This window comes from Tinamus guttatus, unplaced genomic scaffold, assembly GCF_059628265.1.
Source record: "Tinamus guttatus ecotype Peru unplaced genomic scaffold, ASM5962826v1 Tinamus_guttatus_pri_ptg001272l, whole genome shotgun sequence".
NCBI classification, from domain to species: Eukaryota; Metazoa; Chordata; class Aves; order Tinamiformes; family Tinamidae; genus Tinamus; species Tinamus guttatus.
The window spans coordinates 794,765-806,925 of NW_028289806.1; the positions used below are offsets into that span (position 1 = coordinate 794,765).

Genomic DNA, 12,161 nt, shown 5'->3' on the forward strand with positions numbered 1-12,161 from the left:
AGTTGTCTGTATCCTTCCAGTAACAGCTGTCACGGGGCTTTTAGTGTTCAGTGCCCTGAAGTATGTGCACACAGTTCCTGCAGTTTTCAAATGCAAACTACTGCTATTTGGCCCCATTTATTTTGTTTTAATATAAGTGCACATCATAGGGTGACTTCTCTAGTTATTCTGTATACAGAATATTCTGTATTCTGTGAACAGTAAAACAGAAGTAAAACTATTGATACATACATTGAGAATCTGCTGAAGAAGTCGTAATTACAGATTTCCATAATTTGAGCATATCTGCCTTTTGCCCAAGCAATTGGTTATCCTCTGGTCTTGTCTTTCTGATGCTGATGTTGATCAGTTCATGGTTTAATTTTCCATAACTGAAAAGACAAATTGAGAGGGAGTACTGGGCTGACAGATGCTGATCTTTGGTTATTTTTACCGTTGTAGAAGAAATGTCTAAATCGCCACTTTTCAAACTGGTTTGTCAGTTTAAGCAGTTCTGATATGCCCAGGCATTTGTTTTTTAAAGGACAAACCTGTTTTGGTTTTGAATTATTTTCAATATTGTTCATAATGCTGTACCAAATCCATAACAGTTAAATTCACACTGATGTGGAAGGAGACAAGCGTGTTTGTTGTTTTTTTTTTTTTTTTTTTTTCTCCTGTATTTCAGAAGGCAACCTGAGAATAACAGTAGCAGTCGGTGAAGAGGGTTTTTTCCTGACTCCGTTCTGTGGTTAGAGAGAGAGGGACTAGAAGTGACACTCATGTTCTGAGCACGGGAAAATGTGTGCAGAAGGGAAAAGGTTCTGTATAAGGAAGCGGGGTTGGGACAGTGTGCAGGGAACTTTACAGCTACAGACAAGTTGCTTCTGCACTTAGTGCTCAGTGAGCACCGGTCTAAAAGTGAGACAGCAGGATTGTCTATCCTAAAGGAAGAGAGCTCAGGGATTCCAACCTCTGGCTTTGAGTGGGCACTAAAGACTCTAACAAGGCTGCAGTTTAAGACAGGCCTGTCCCTCCCCAACCACCTGGCTCCTGGAGATGGGGCTTCATCTAGCAGGGCCTGTTCTGCCCTGCAGGGATGGGGGCTAATGCGAGGCTGCTGGCCCTGCCACAAAAGTACAACGTGTTTCTTGTTAGATGAGGTGGCTGTACTTACCCTGATATTGAATCCTAGAAGATCACTTATAACACCTGAGACAGCAGAAAGTATCACAACACGTGTTATGTTGTAGATCAACGGATTCATGGTTAGTCCATACAGCCTGAATGGTGTATCTAATTCCTGAAGTCCATGAGAAGGGGGAATTAAAAAAAAAAAAAAAAAAACAGTTAAAATTAGTCCCTACCAGAAGTGGCTGATGTTCTTCTGGCTTTTAACTTAATACTGTTTATTCTGCCAGATTTTGCTAATCACGGCCTGCAGCTATATCCTGCTTTAAACCTGGGGGGCAGGGAGGGCTGAATCTCCCACTATAATTACCTTGTGTGTTCCAGCTCAAGGATTTCTTTTTTTTTTTTTAACAGCCATCCCAAATTTGAAGTCTATGTTGTAGAAATGGAAGCAGCAAAATATAGGCTTGATATAAAATGCTTGATATAACAAGCTGTATAATTTCCCTATTCTGTTGACCTAGACTATGCTCTTTCTTTTCCAAATACCTACTTGCTACTGTCAATAATGGGTTTCCCCATGGAAAAGTAAATTACTTTCCTCATGGAAAAGTAGTAAGTTCTTACTTCAAGAAATAAGACGTGCGTTGTGCTCTTAATGACCAGTTTCCCAGCTGACCTGAATTCCAGTAGGCTGCTATGAATCAAATGTGCACAGCACCAATTAGCTCACAGGTCATGTGGTGCTAGATGTTAGGCCATGGTTATAGAAACAGTTAAAAATAATAGTAATAATAATAATAAAATAATTTCCTTTGTGAAAACTTACCTACCTAAACAGGAGAGACCAGAACGAGGAAGAGCAAAGCCATATAATAGTAACATTAGTCATTGTTCCCATTAAATTGAGCAACTGTGTGTTTTAAGGAGAGGAACTTACCTTCAGTAGTTTCGTAGATAGTTTTAAGACATTGTTTACTAGTGACAGCTGTTCTTTCTTGTTCGGCTTCTTCTCCATCTTTAGATATAAATTTATCTGCAACAGACAGACGTTACAGTCAATGCTAACAGTCTAGTTTTAGCCCTCTTCTCACCACCCCCAACTCATTTCTAACTGAAGGAAATTACAGCCATTTTTGTACTCAGCTGCCACTCAAGAGATGCATTTACAGACAGAATTGAATAGTGGTCACACATGCTTTTTCCAAATTACACAGATATTCTTAACCTAAAGTCAAAAACATTCTAGAATTTTGGAATTTGAATCTACTCAAGTGTTTAATAACTTCTCTGCTGCTGTAGAGTGTTCCCCTTTAGTACTGCACAGCACAAGTTTATAAATTTTACAATTTGATTCCAGTGTCTTTTAATATGAGTTGAGCAATAATTATATCCAAACAAGCCAAAAAGACAAAGGGGAATGAGCTAAACAGAAATACCTGCTCAGTGAGCAGGATTGAAATATTACTGTATTTCTTGTTGGTTTCAGAGCCCAAGGATGCCAGGCGCAATAGAAAGAGAAGAAGTGCTGCCTCCCAGATCAGGAACTCCCAGTTGTAAGCTGCATTCAGAAATGTCTTGTGACCCTTAAGAACCTGTGTTAAAAAAAGAGCCAATGTCAATAAAGAGTAACATGCTGGTTCTCTGGTGTGAGGCAAAAGCCTCACCCTTATTCTTCTTGCGCACAGATAGCTCTGCTCTACAACTACTGCCTGAGATTCCACCCCCCCCCGCCCCACCCCAGGAGTTGTAATTCATTCTTGGACCTAGGTTAAAATAAAAGGACCTGTTTCTAATCTGCTTTTACCTTGAACTTTGCTTTGCTTTCCCCAGTTGTAGGAAATTTCCTACTTATTTAAAAGAAAAAGAACATGAAAAAGCTTACCTGTGCACAGCATATAAAAGCAATTGAAAGTGCCAGTAAAAAGACTGAGGATACGACAACATCCACAGATCGCTGGGGGCCTCGCCGCTGCAGAAACAGTGATGCTGATTAGATCTAAACTCCATCCTATTACAGCTGCAATGACAATGCTCTCCACAAATCATAGAATCACAGAATCCTTAGGGTTGGAAGGGACCTCTAGAGATCATCTAGTCCAACCCCTGCACATGCAGGGTCACCTAGAGCACGTGGCACAGGACTGCATCCAAGCGGGTTTTGAAGATCTCCAGAGAAGGAGACTCCACAACCTCTCTGGGCAGCCAGTGCTCTGTCACCCTCACTGTTAAGAAATTTTTCCTTAAGTTCCTATGGAATTTTTGGTGTTTCAGTTTCCGGCCATTTCCTCTAGTCCTATCAGTAGCCACCACTGAAAAGAGACCATCCCCGTCCTCTGCACTCCCTCCCTTGAGGTATTTATATACACTGATTAGATCCCCTCTCAGCCTTCTCTTCTCCAGGCTGAATAGGCATGGTCATAATTGTTTAAATATTCAACCACTGATGTCCAAAATGCCAGAAAAATAGTGACTAAAGTGCTAGGGACCTAATTTATATCCACTATAATAAATATACCCGTCTTAGATCAGAACTCACCTTTAGATAAGAACGAAGGGATAACCAGATCTTAATGTTTTCTACCTTCTTGAGTCTGAAATGAGGAATTTCATATTTCCTGGCTTTCCGAGCAGATGTAATATGACTAAAAAGTTTGGCAAACAAAAACCTCTGCAAATTAAAAAAAAATAAATAAATTAGTTTAAAATGTAAAAAAAAAAAAAAAAAAAAAAGGAAAGAAAAAGAAATTTGGGGATAACTGGTAACAATGGCAGAAAATGACACACTGGAAAAACCTATTTGGACCCTTTAGGCACCCCCCCCCCCCCCCCCCCCCCGCCCAGGTGACTAATGGTGCTCAGGTTGTGTGTGGCAGAGATAGACCTGCTGTTGTGGCAGCTGAACCATAACGCTCTCACTAACCCAATAAATGACACCCCCTTCCTAACATGCAATATCCACAGCCACTTCGACAAAGTTATTGCCCACTGAGGGAGATGCGATGTAAACAGCACATTCTCCATCTTTAAATAGGAAACTGTAGGTGTTGTCATCTTCTTGCACCCTGTCACTTCCATGCAGACTGCCACTTCAAGATGTTGTTAATGACAAGGAATCTTAGCAGCCTCACCTACCTAAACTTCTAGCACATTTGCCAGCTGGGGCTTTGGCCTACCAAAGCCTCTACTGAAAGGCAGAAGGATCTCAGCAGGGTTCGGGAAAGGCAACGGTGCAGACATACCTGTTTGTATGTTCTCTCAGCAACACACATCATGAAGAAAAACATCCAGGTTAAGCAAAGTCGCTCAAGGAAGTTGATAGCAGACAAAACAATGACAGGAATGCTAGCAGGTGCACCACAAAAGATGTGCAAAAGCTCCTTTACAGAAATGGAGCACAGCTGCTCCAGGTTATCTGTGCGAAACAGTCTGTAGAGGAATGGTAGGAATGCTAATCCAATGGTGATGATGTTGCCCAGCATTTGGTACCCTGCTCCCTGCTGGTAGGCATTAACCTGATGAGCAGGAACAAATCAACAAAAAAAAAAAAAAAAAAAAAAAAACTGTGTATCAAGGGAAAGGCAGGCTGCTGTGGCAGCATTAAATCACTGCAGCATCAGCCCCTCTAGCACCACCGCCCATGGACACAGCATAAAAAAAAAATCTCTCCTATTGCAGACAACAAACGACCTCACCACCCCGCCAAAAAAAATCAGCACATTGCAGACATACAGCCAACAACACCTGTGCTCTTTAGACTCAGAGCACCTTTGAGAACTTCCCTGTGTTTTGCACATGTAATTACTACGTAAGACTTTCCAAGCCAGGTGCAGTTTTGAGGGACAGGTTGCAACTTTATACTGCACTTCATATTTGCAGGTATAGCTAGTTTCAGTTTGGGGGGAGGAGGGAGGATTGTGCTTTGTTTTGTTTCTAAGTGCGAGAAGGAGAGGTTTGCAGTCCTTACCCTGCTCATGATAATCCCACTGATCTCCAGCACGGACATGTCCACCTTCTTACACTCATTTCCTTCCCAGATCAGTGCACTCACTTTTGCAGATGCTGGACTTGTATTCTGCAGCCAAAACAAATGGTTCTATAAAAGAGAAAAAAAATGCAACAGACATAATGATGTATTGCTGCCCATTTGCCTAGGTCAGGTTGCAAAAGCGATTCCAGATTGAGTGAACTACTTCATTTCAGGATTATCAGTTGTCCAAATACCTGGGTAGTGAGGGTTCATTACTGTTGCTCAGCTCATTCTCCCTCAGCTGACAGAAGGGGGGGTCATCAAGTGCTTGGTAGTTCGCATTACAGCCACATTAGACCAATTTTTCATATTATGTGGGCAGGTACAATACTACACTGGGCGGGGGGGAGGGCAGGGAAAATTAGAGAAGAAAATCTCGGACAGTTTCCTGTGCTACTGTGGATGAGCCAACCTGCTGGAAAACATCTTCCTTCGCGTCCCGCCTCGCCCCTCTCACGGTCACTTCCTCGCTGTCGCTGGTGCAGGAGGAGCGGCACTCGGGCCCGTGCAGCAGGTCGTCCCACAGCATGTCCTCGGTCTCAGAGTCGTGGCGGGTGCTCTCAGAGTCTCTCCGGGTCAGGCTGCAGCTCCGAGATCCTGTACTGATGCAGGACCTTGAGTCCTTGAAGACAGGAAAACATTCCCACAGCCACATCCCATGCCTCCAACCAGCAGCTAAGTTGGCTCACAGCTACCTGATCTAAGCCGATGTGGGCTTTGTTGACAGCAATACCACACAGTGACACTTTTGTAACTAGTAGTTCCATGTAGGAAGTTACACAGAAACAGCAGTTACCCCCATCCCTATTTCCAACTTTGAAAACTAAAAATTGACTTAGTCATTCAGATGCTTTTTACATAAACTTAAAGACTTTACTTACATAAGCTTTTTATGAGTGCATTTTATTGCTATTGGTGTATATTTTATTTTTCAGTGATGGGAGTAGCAGGGGAGGGAGAATAAGGAAAAGGATAAAGTGAAAGCATTTAGGTATCAATAAAAGATTTAGATTCATTTCTTCATTGCAAAACAAAAGGTTAGTATAAAAGCTGCTGTACAGTGCTGCTTCACAAACTATAAACCTTCAACATAAGCAATTACAGGCAACTGGGATCACATTGCTGCTGCTGGTGGAACAATTTTTTGGGGTTAAACAAAATAGATTCACAAAGCTGCAAACAGGCAGGGAGGCAAAGATGCTGAAACGCTGTCATTTAATGGTGTTTATCTTAGCTGGGGGGCTTTTCTGGCACTGCACAGGCTCAGTGACCCCACACCTCTTGCATCAAGCCCATACCTGACTGTATAGGGTGGACTCTAGTTCAGATTCCACGACACTGTCAGAGTCTCTGGCGCCTTTAAGAGCTTGTTTGACCTGCCAAAAAATAAATAAAAATATCAGCTCACTATCCATAGCATGATAGTGGGTGGGAAACTATATTAATTCATCACGAGTACCTGTGAAACAGCCTGGTTCAGCGAAACAACGGGTCTCTTCTTATTATCTTCATAGCTATTGTCACTGGAGGCCCCATCCACACTCTGGTGTAACACACTCCTTTGTGCCATGGCCTCAGCATCCTCCTCACTTGAAAGCTCATCAGAAATACCACCTGCATTGGTGCACTCATTCTGGAAAAACAGCAGCCAAAATACGAGCACGCTGAGCTGCCTGACCGCAGAGGTCCCAGGCCAGCACTGCTGGTACCCTGCTAGGATCCCTGCATCGACAACAGCCTCCAGCTCCCTGTCGGAGCCAGGCGAAGGGGACACTCCACGAGGCACAGAAACGAAGCCAGGTTGGCAGCATGGCAGTGGCACAAAATACAGCGCTCTGTCCCTGCCCCTGCCTTGCTGCAGCAGGAATGGGAGCGGATCTTGGGTTGGGCTTAGGGGACAATGGGCACGAAAGGGTGAGATTGAGGTGGAGGGGACCGCTCTTGGGGCTGTGTCTTACCAGCAGCTCCAAGTCCAAAAGGACTGCCACATCTACAAGTTGTTGCCCAGCAGGCCCTGAATTATGGCACATGTCCCCCTGCACCTCTCTTCTTCCCAAATGCCTAGAAACAGATGAGTTGCAGGGTAGGGCACCCTGCTGCTCAGCACACATCCTCCTCTCAGCTCTTCAGATGGGAGGTGACACCCTCTAACTCCAGAGGAGCCTCAGAAATAACAGCTCCACAAAGCTTAACATTTTCAAGTTTTTGCAGAAGTCACAGTGCTTGAGCTCAGTCCCTCCCTCTCCCTGAGGGGATGCTTCAGTCTTTATCTTCATGCCTGCCCCAGGAACATAAGGGGACTGCTTGCATAAATGCTTTTGAGTATCTGCTTATTTATTTTTTATCATTACCAGCAGTTTTCCTTAACTGAACAGCTTCAGACCTGATGTCTCTACAGCTAAACAAGCTATTCAATATAACAGATATTTAGGATTGCCTATGTTTAATATACTTGACAGTTGTAACACACACACGAAAATGTGTTGAGAGTTCAGCATTAGCACCATGTCAGCTTGAGGAGTAGAAAGGGTTTTTAGGTTTTCTATTTGTAAGCAAAAATATGTAGAGAAAGAAAGTGTCTTGGATGAGATCAATCCAGTAGCAACAAACTTTTCAACACAGAGAGACTATACTGAAATTAGCCATTTGAAGTGGATTTTCCTGCTAGTACCTGATGACTCTCTTCCCCATCTGAAAGTTTATTTTTCTCTTTGAAGGGCAGCAGCCTGTGTTCCGATCTGGCGTGTCTGTGTTTAATGCCATTACTCACAGCACTTGCATCATTTTCTGTCTCAGTCCCCTTTTCAGCTACCAGCTTTACTCTTCTGATTCTGTGAGAGAAAATACAATTACATACTTTAATGGCAGATACAAGATCTTTGGCAATGACACCAGGGTCTCTTTCAGTTGTGATGCAGGTCCTACACTAAGCAATAACTGAGGGACTACTGAATTGTACTTCGCTGTCAGACACTTCGATGTCCCTTTAATAAAAAGGGCCACGATCTGCTTCTCACAAGCTGGTTCCTGTTATTACCCTGCAAGTGCCCTAAAACTGCTAAACGCAGAAGAAAATATTTTCTTATTGTAATTTTGAAAAACTAACAAAAAGCAACTTAAGACGACAGAATGTTTGCATCAAAAGAAAGGTCCTGTCAGTTTAGAATTCGTCAAGAAACTCAACTGAGAAACCAGTGGAATACATTTAAATAATATCACAACTATTTACCCTACTTCTTCCTGAATTACTTTCAGAAAAAAAAAAAAAACATGAGATTTGTTCCAATCTCATATTAACGACAGACTTAAGATTCAGGAGGAAATAGTCTCCTCCCACAGTAACAATACTTTTAGTTTGAAAGAAACTAACTGACAGACTTTAGTGACATTAGTGACAATACACATTTTGTCTGCAGTTTTGAGATATTGTTTGAGATGTTGTTTGCCCACTGACATTACAAACAGACCAAACCCAGTAAAGATCCCAGACCTCCTTCGGAAAAGCATGCCAAATAAATTGTCAAAAGTGGATGCAGATTCTGATTGCTCTTCTTTACTGGCTTTGTCAGGAGAAGACCAACTGTTCCCATCAACACCCACAGATTTGCGCAATTTCCTGATTTAAAAAAAACAAAACAAAACAAACTTTTAGGTCTTTCTTAAAAAATCTGATTCAGATTTAAACAGTCTGTAGATGCTATTTTAAATGAGTCATGCACATAGAAGGCTCATTTCCATACATAATAAAGTAAATTTTACTAGCATTAACCTAAATTATGCATAAACCTACAGGACATCAACATCACTAGTAAATGAATTGAAAAAGGACACAACAGACAAAATCTGAACACTTTCTTTAGCAGAAATCTAACAGAGTCAAGGTCATACCCACACTCGCCATCCTGGGTTCAACACATTATCAGCATCTGCACCGAGTCAGACAACTAAAAGTTAAATATCTAACAGATGAACTGTAACATCTTCCACACGCACAAAAAGAGATGTTCCCAGCAATGAGTCTACCAGCAATGAAGTCATTTCTGTCATCATTTGCCTCTTATCAAAACACGTCAGCAATTTCCAATTCCAATTTGGCAGTCATGCCAAAGCAGAATTCCAATTTGCTTTGCAAAGCAAACTCCTGGAGGATGCCTGACAATGCACAATGCCTTCCTCTGGCCACAAAAGGACCTGGATTGCAAATCTACTTTAGAAGCTACTTTGTCCAAGTGCAAACTAAAGCAGAGCTATAATGGTCTGTAATCAGCAAATTTGCAGCACCTGTCCAGGTTGTGAGCAAGTCAGATCAAAAATGCTCATTTTCACATTTATAGTTAAATAATGTATTTATATAAAAATAGAATACATTCATGCACCATCTTCTATCTGCTACATGCTTTGATGCCAACAAAGGAGCTGGGCAGCACTCCTACCTCCGCCGCCTGCTGAGCCCGTTGGTCCCCACGGGTCTGTTCATCTGTGTGGACACTATCTGGCAGTGAACAGTCCCCATGAGCAGCATAAGGCACATTGGTCCCATGACTTCACTCGCACTCACAACAGGCATCGTGAAATACAGCGCAACTGCTATCACTGAAAAAGAGAAAATTGTATCAAGCACAAAGGTTACATTGGCAGCTCACCTACTTCTTTCTTCTGTCTTCACTGTTTATTTTTACTCTGTTTTATTCTTTCTCCAAATTCTGATACTAAACATCTTGTGAGGCATTTTTGCACAGGAATTGCTTATTCTGTGGAGCGGGCTATAAATTTACCAAAGCACAGGATGCAAAGGCACAAAGAAGAAAATAACATTAAAAAAAAAAAAGCTGCTTTAAATGGTGTTCTGTGATAAAGCAACTCATAACCTTCAGCAGACCAAAATTCCAAATCAGAGAACAATAATGACAGAACCAAGCTGACACACAAGAATCCTGAGCTATAAATTGTCACAATACAGCACATTTGTTCCTGTACACAGCAACAGAAAGCACCTTTGCTAAACAGCCTCCCTTATGCATTAGGGAGGTAGAAAATGTGTCCACAGAATAAACACAGGACTGTGAGACAAAGAAAGCTGAGAGAACACCTCAGAGAAAAGGGGTTTAGTCACGGCATAAAGAATCAGGCATATAATTCTACCAGAACTACAGGGACACATTCTGCAGAGATTTAATTGATAAAAACGTTAAGGTTGAAAAAGAGGCTGCCTAAATCCACATATTTTTAAGACCAGGAAGAAATAAAATTGAATTTTCCAGTCAGTTCTGGAACCACGCCAATCAAAGACTATTCACTTAACTGTTCTACATAAAATCCACCTCAGGAACTCAAGCAAGGCACCTACAGTATGGATGCAGCTGTAGGTACAAACAAGCTGTCTGAAGCAGTCCCAGACCCAGTCCAACAAATGAAAATTGGAAACTTGTTTTATCCAGGTGATTACTCTCTCTTTTCCAGTGCCTTACACACATCAATGAAATATCATCGTAACTTCACAGCGAGACCAACCCTTAGAGCACTCCTGATTACATAGCTGGTTCAAGGTCACACACACAGACAGCATTTGTGAATTAAATGAGATCAAGCCCCATGGACAAGACACCACAGAGCAAACACAGCACAGGAGGCAATGTAATCACCTTAGAAAAGGTGACCGCGGAGCCCACACAAGCACACACAAGCACACAAGGCAAAGCCTTGCCAGCAGCCCATGCTCAGACACGAGCATTTCAGATCAATCCTTATCACACTGCTTAAGGATTTACGTTCCTCACAAAAGAAAGCCTATGGCACAGATGCTCCCTCTCCTTACCTTGCATAAGGTAGAGCACCAGAAGCCACATAAAAATACGCTGGGAGGTAACCTGTATCCACCATTGGCTGAACAATGGAAAAAACACAACTCTCACAATTCCTTTCCTGGTTAGGGATGTCCACGGAATTTCAGGCTTGGCTTTGGCAAACGTGGAGCCTTTGAATTAAAAGCAAACATACGGGTCGTTACTGATGAAGAGCACGAATGTCCTCACCCCTGCCCCCTTCTCTCGTGCCCCCCCAAGCAGGACACGTTTAAGCTCCGCAGAGGAGGAGAGCTCGCGGGCCCGGGCTCCTCGCGCAGCACAGCCCGCGCCCCGCGCCCAGCCTGGGCCGCCCCTCCCCGGCCCGCGGCGCTCCTGCCGAATCGCTTCCCATCCGCCAGGCGCCAGGGCCGCCCCGAGATCCCCGCTCTGCACGGGCGGACCCTGCTCCCGCCCCGGCCCCCTCAGCAGCCGGGCTCGCTCACCTCGAATGAGGTCGACGTCGATGAGGTCGGGCTGGATGTGGCCCTTCTTTTTCGGCTTGCTCTTGAGGCCCTGCGAGGCGGACAAGAAGCGGTAAGGAGCAGGGGGGCGCGGGCCGCGCGCCGCGCACCGCCGTTACCTTCATCTCGGTCTGTTCGAGGGACTTCTCCCATATCTGCTGGTCGTAGGCGCCCACCTGCGGGGAGAGTGGGCAGTGAGCGCGGGGCCGCTGCGGCCGCCGCCACCCCCGGGGCCGCCGCCACTCACCTTCTTCTGGTACCAGGAGATGGCGTCGCTGTCGTGGGAGGCCATGGGGCGCGACAGGCGAGCGCGGCCCCGGCCCCGGCCCCGGCCCCGGCCCCCTCCAGCGCGGCGCGGCGCGGCGCGGCCCGGCGCCCGCTGTTACCCTGGAGACGCCGGGGCGCGGCGCTCGACTGCTCCACCTGACTGGGCCCGTCCCCCTCCCGCCAAGGCAGCGCCAGACGAATGCCGAGCGCGCAGCATCAGAGCAGCGCCGCGCGCGGCGGAACCCAGCGCTGCCCCGGGAGCCCGGCACGCGCAGCGGGACCAGGAGCGGCACCGGGACCCCGGCCTCTTCCCGACAGCAACATCCAGGGCTCAGGTAAAGGACAAAAATCAGACTTTGTTTATTAAAAAAATACTTTACAGGAAAAAATTCTATGCATTCCGTTTGACTATTTTACAAAGAAATAGCTTAACATTTGACACTCTTGTAC

General features: G+C 44.5%; 1 protein-coding gene across 1 annotated transcript; it reads right to left on the reverse strand.

Annotated features, from left to right (window-relative positions):
• Positions 1-242: 242 nt before the first annotated feature.
• On the reverse strand, positions 243-11,780 carry PHTF1 (putative homeodomain transcription factor 1). Its single transcript, XM_088538923.1, has 18 exons — positions 11,692-11,780; positions 11,564-11,620; positions 11,427-11,496; positions 10,956-11,114; positions 9,574-9,733; positions 8,631-8,756; positions 7,812-7,971; positions 6,600-6,773; positions 6,439-6,516; positions 5,553-5,762; positions 5,078-5,206; positions 4,353-4,625; positions 3,650-3,781; positions 2,996-3,082; positions 2,550-2,705; positions 2,051-2,146; positions 1,157-1,282; positions 243-371 (listed from the first exon to the last, which is right to left on the reverse strand). Exons 1-18 carry the CDS (start codon positions 11,734-11,736, stop codon positions 351-353), a joined length of 2,259 nt encoding a protein of 752 aa, XP_088395049.1. The 5' UTR covers positions 11,737-11,780; the 3' UTR covers positions 243-350.
• Positions 11,781-12,161: the final 381 nt, after the last annotated feature.

Bases quoted from the DNA above. Each gene is read 5' to 3' on its own strand.
- PHTF1 (XM_088538923.1), bottom strand. From the start codon at position 11,736: ATGGCCTCCCACGACAGCGACGCCATCTCCTGGTACCAGAAGAAG. The intron at 7,972-8,630 runs GTCTGGGATCTT...TTTCTCTCACAG, and splicing joins GGCATGCTTTTCCGAAGGAG to AATCAGAAGAGTAAAGCTGG. The intron at 5,763-6,438 runs GTATGGGCTTGA...CCTGTCTTCAAG, and splicing joins AGTCCACCCTATACAGTCAG to GACTCAAGGTCCTGCATCAG.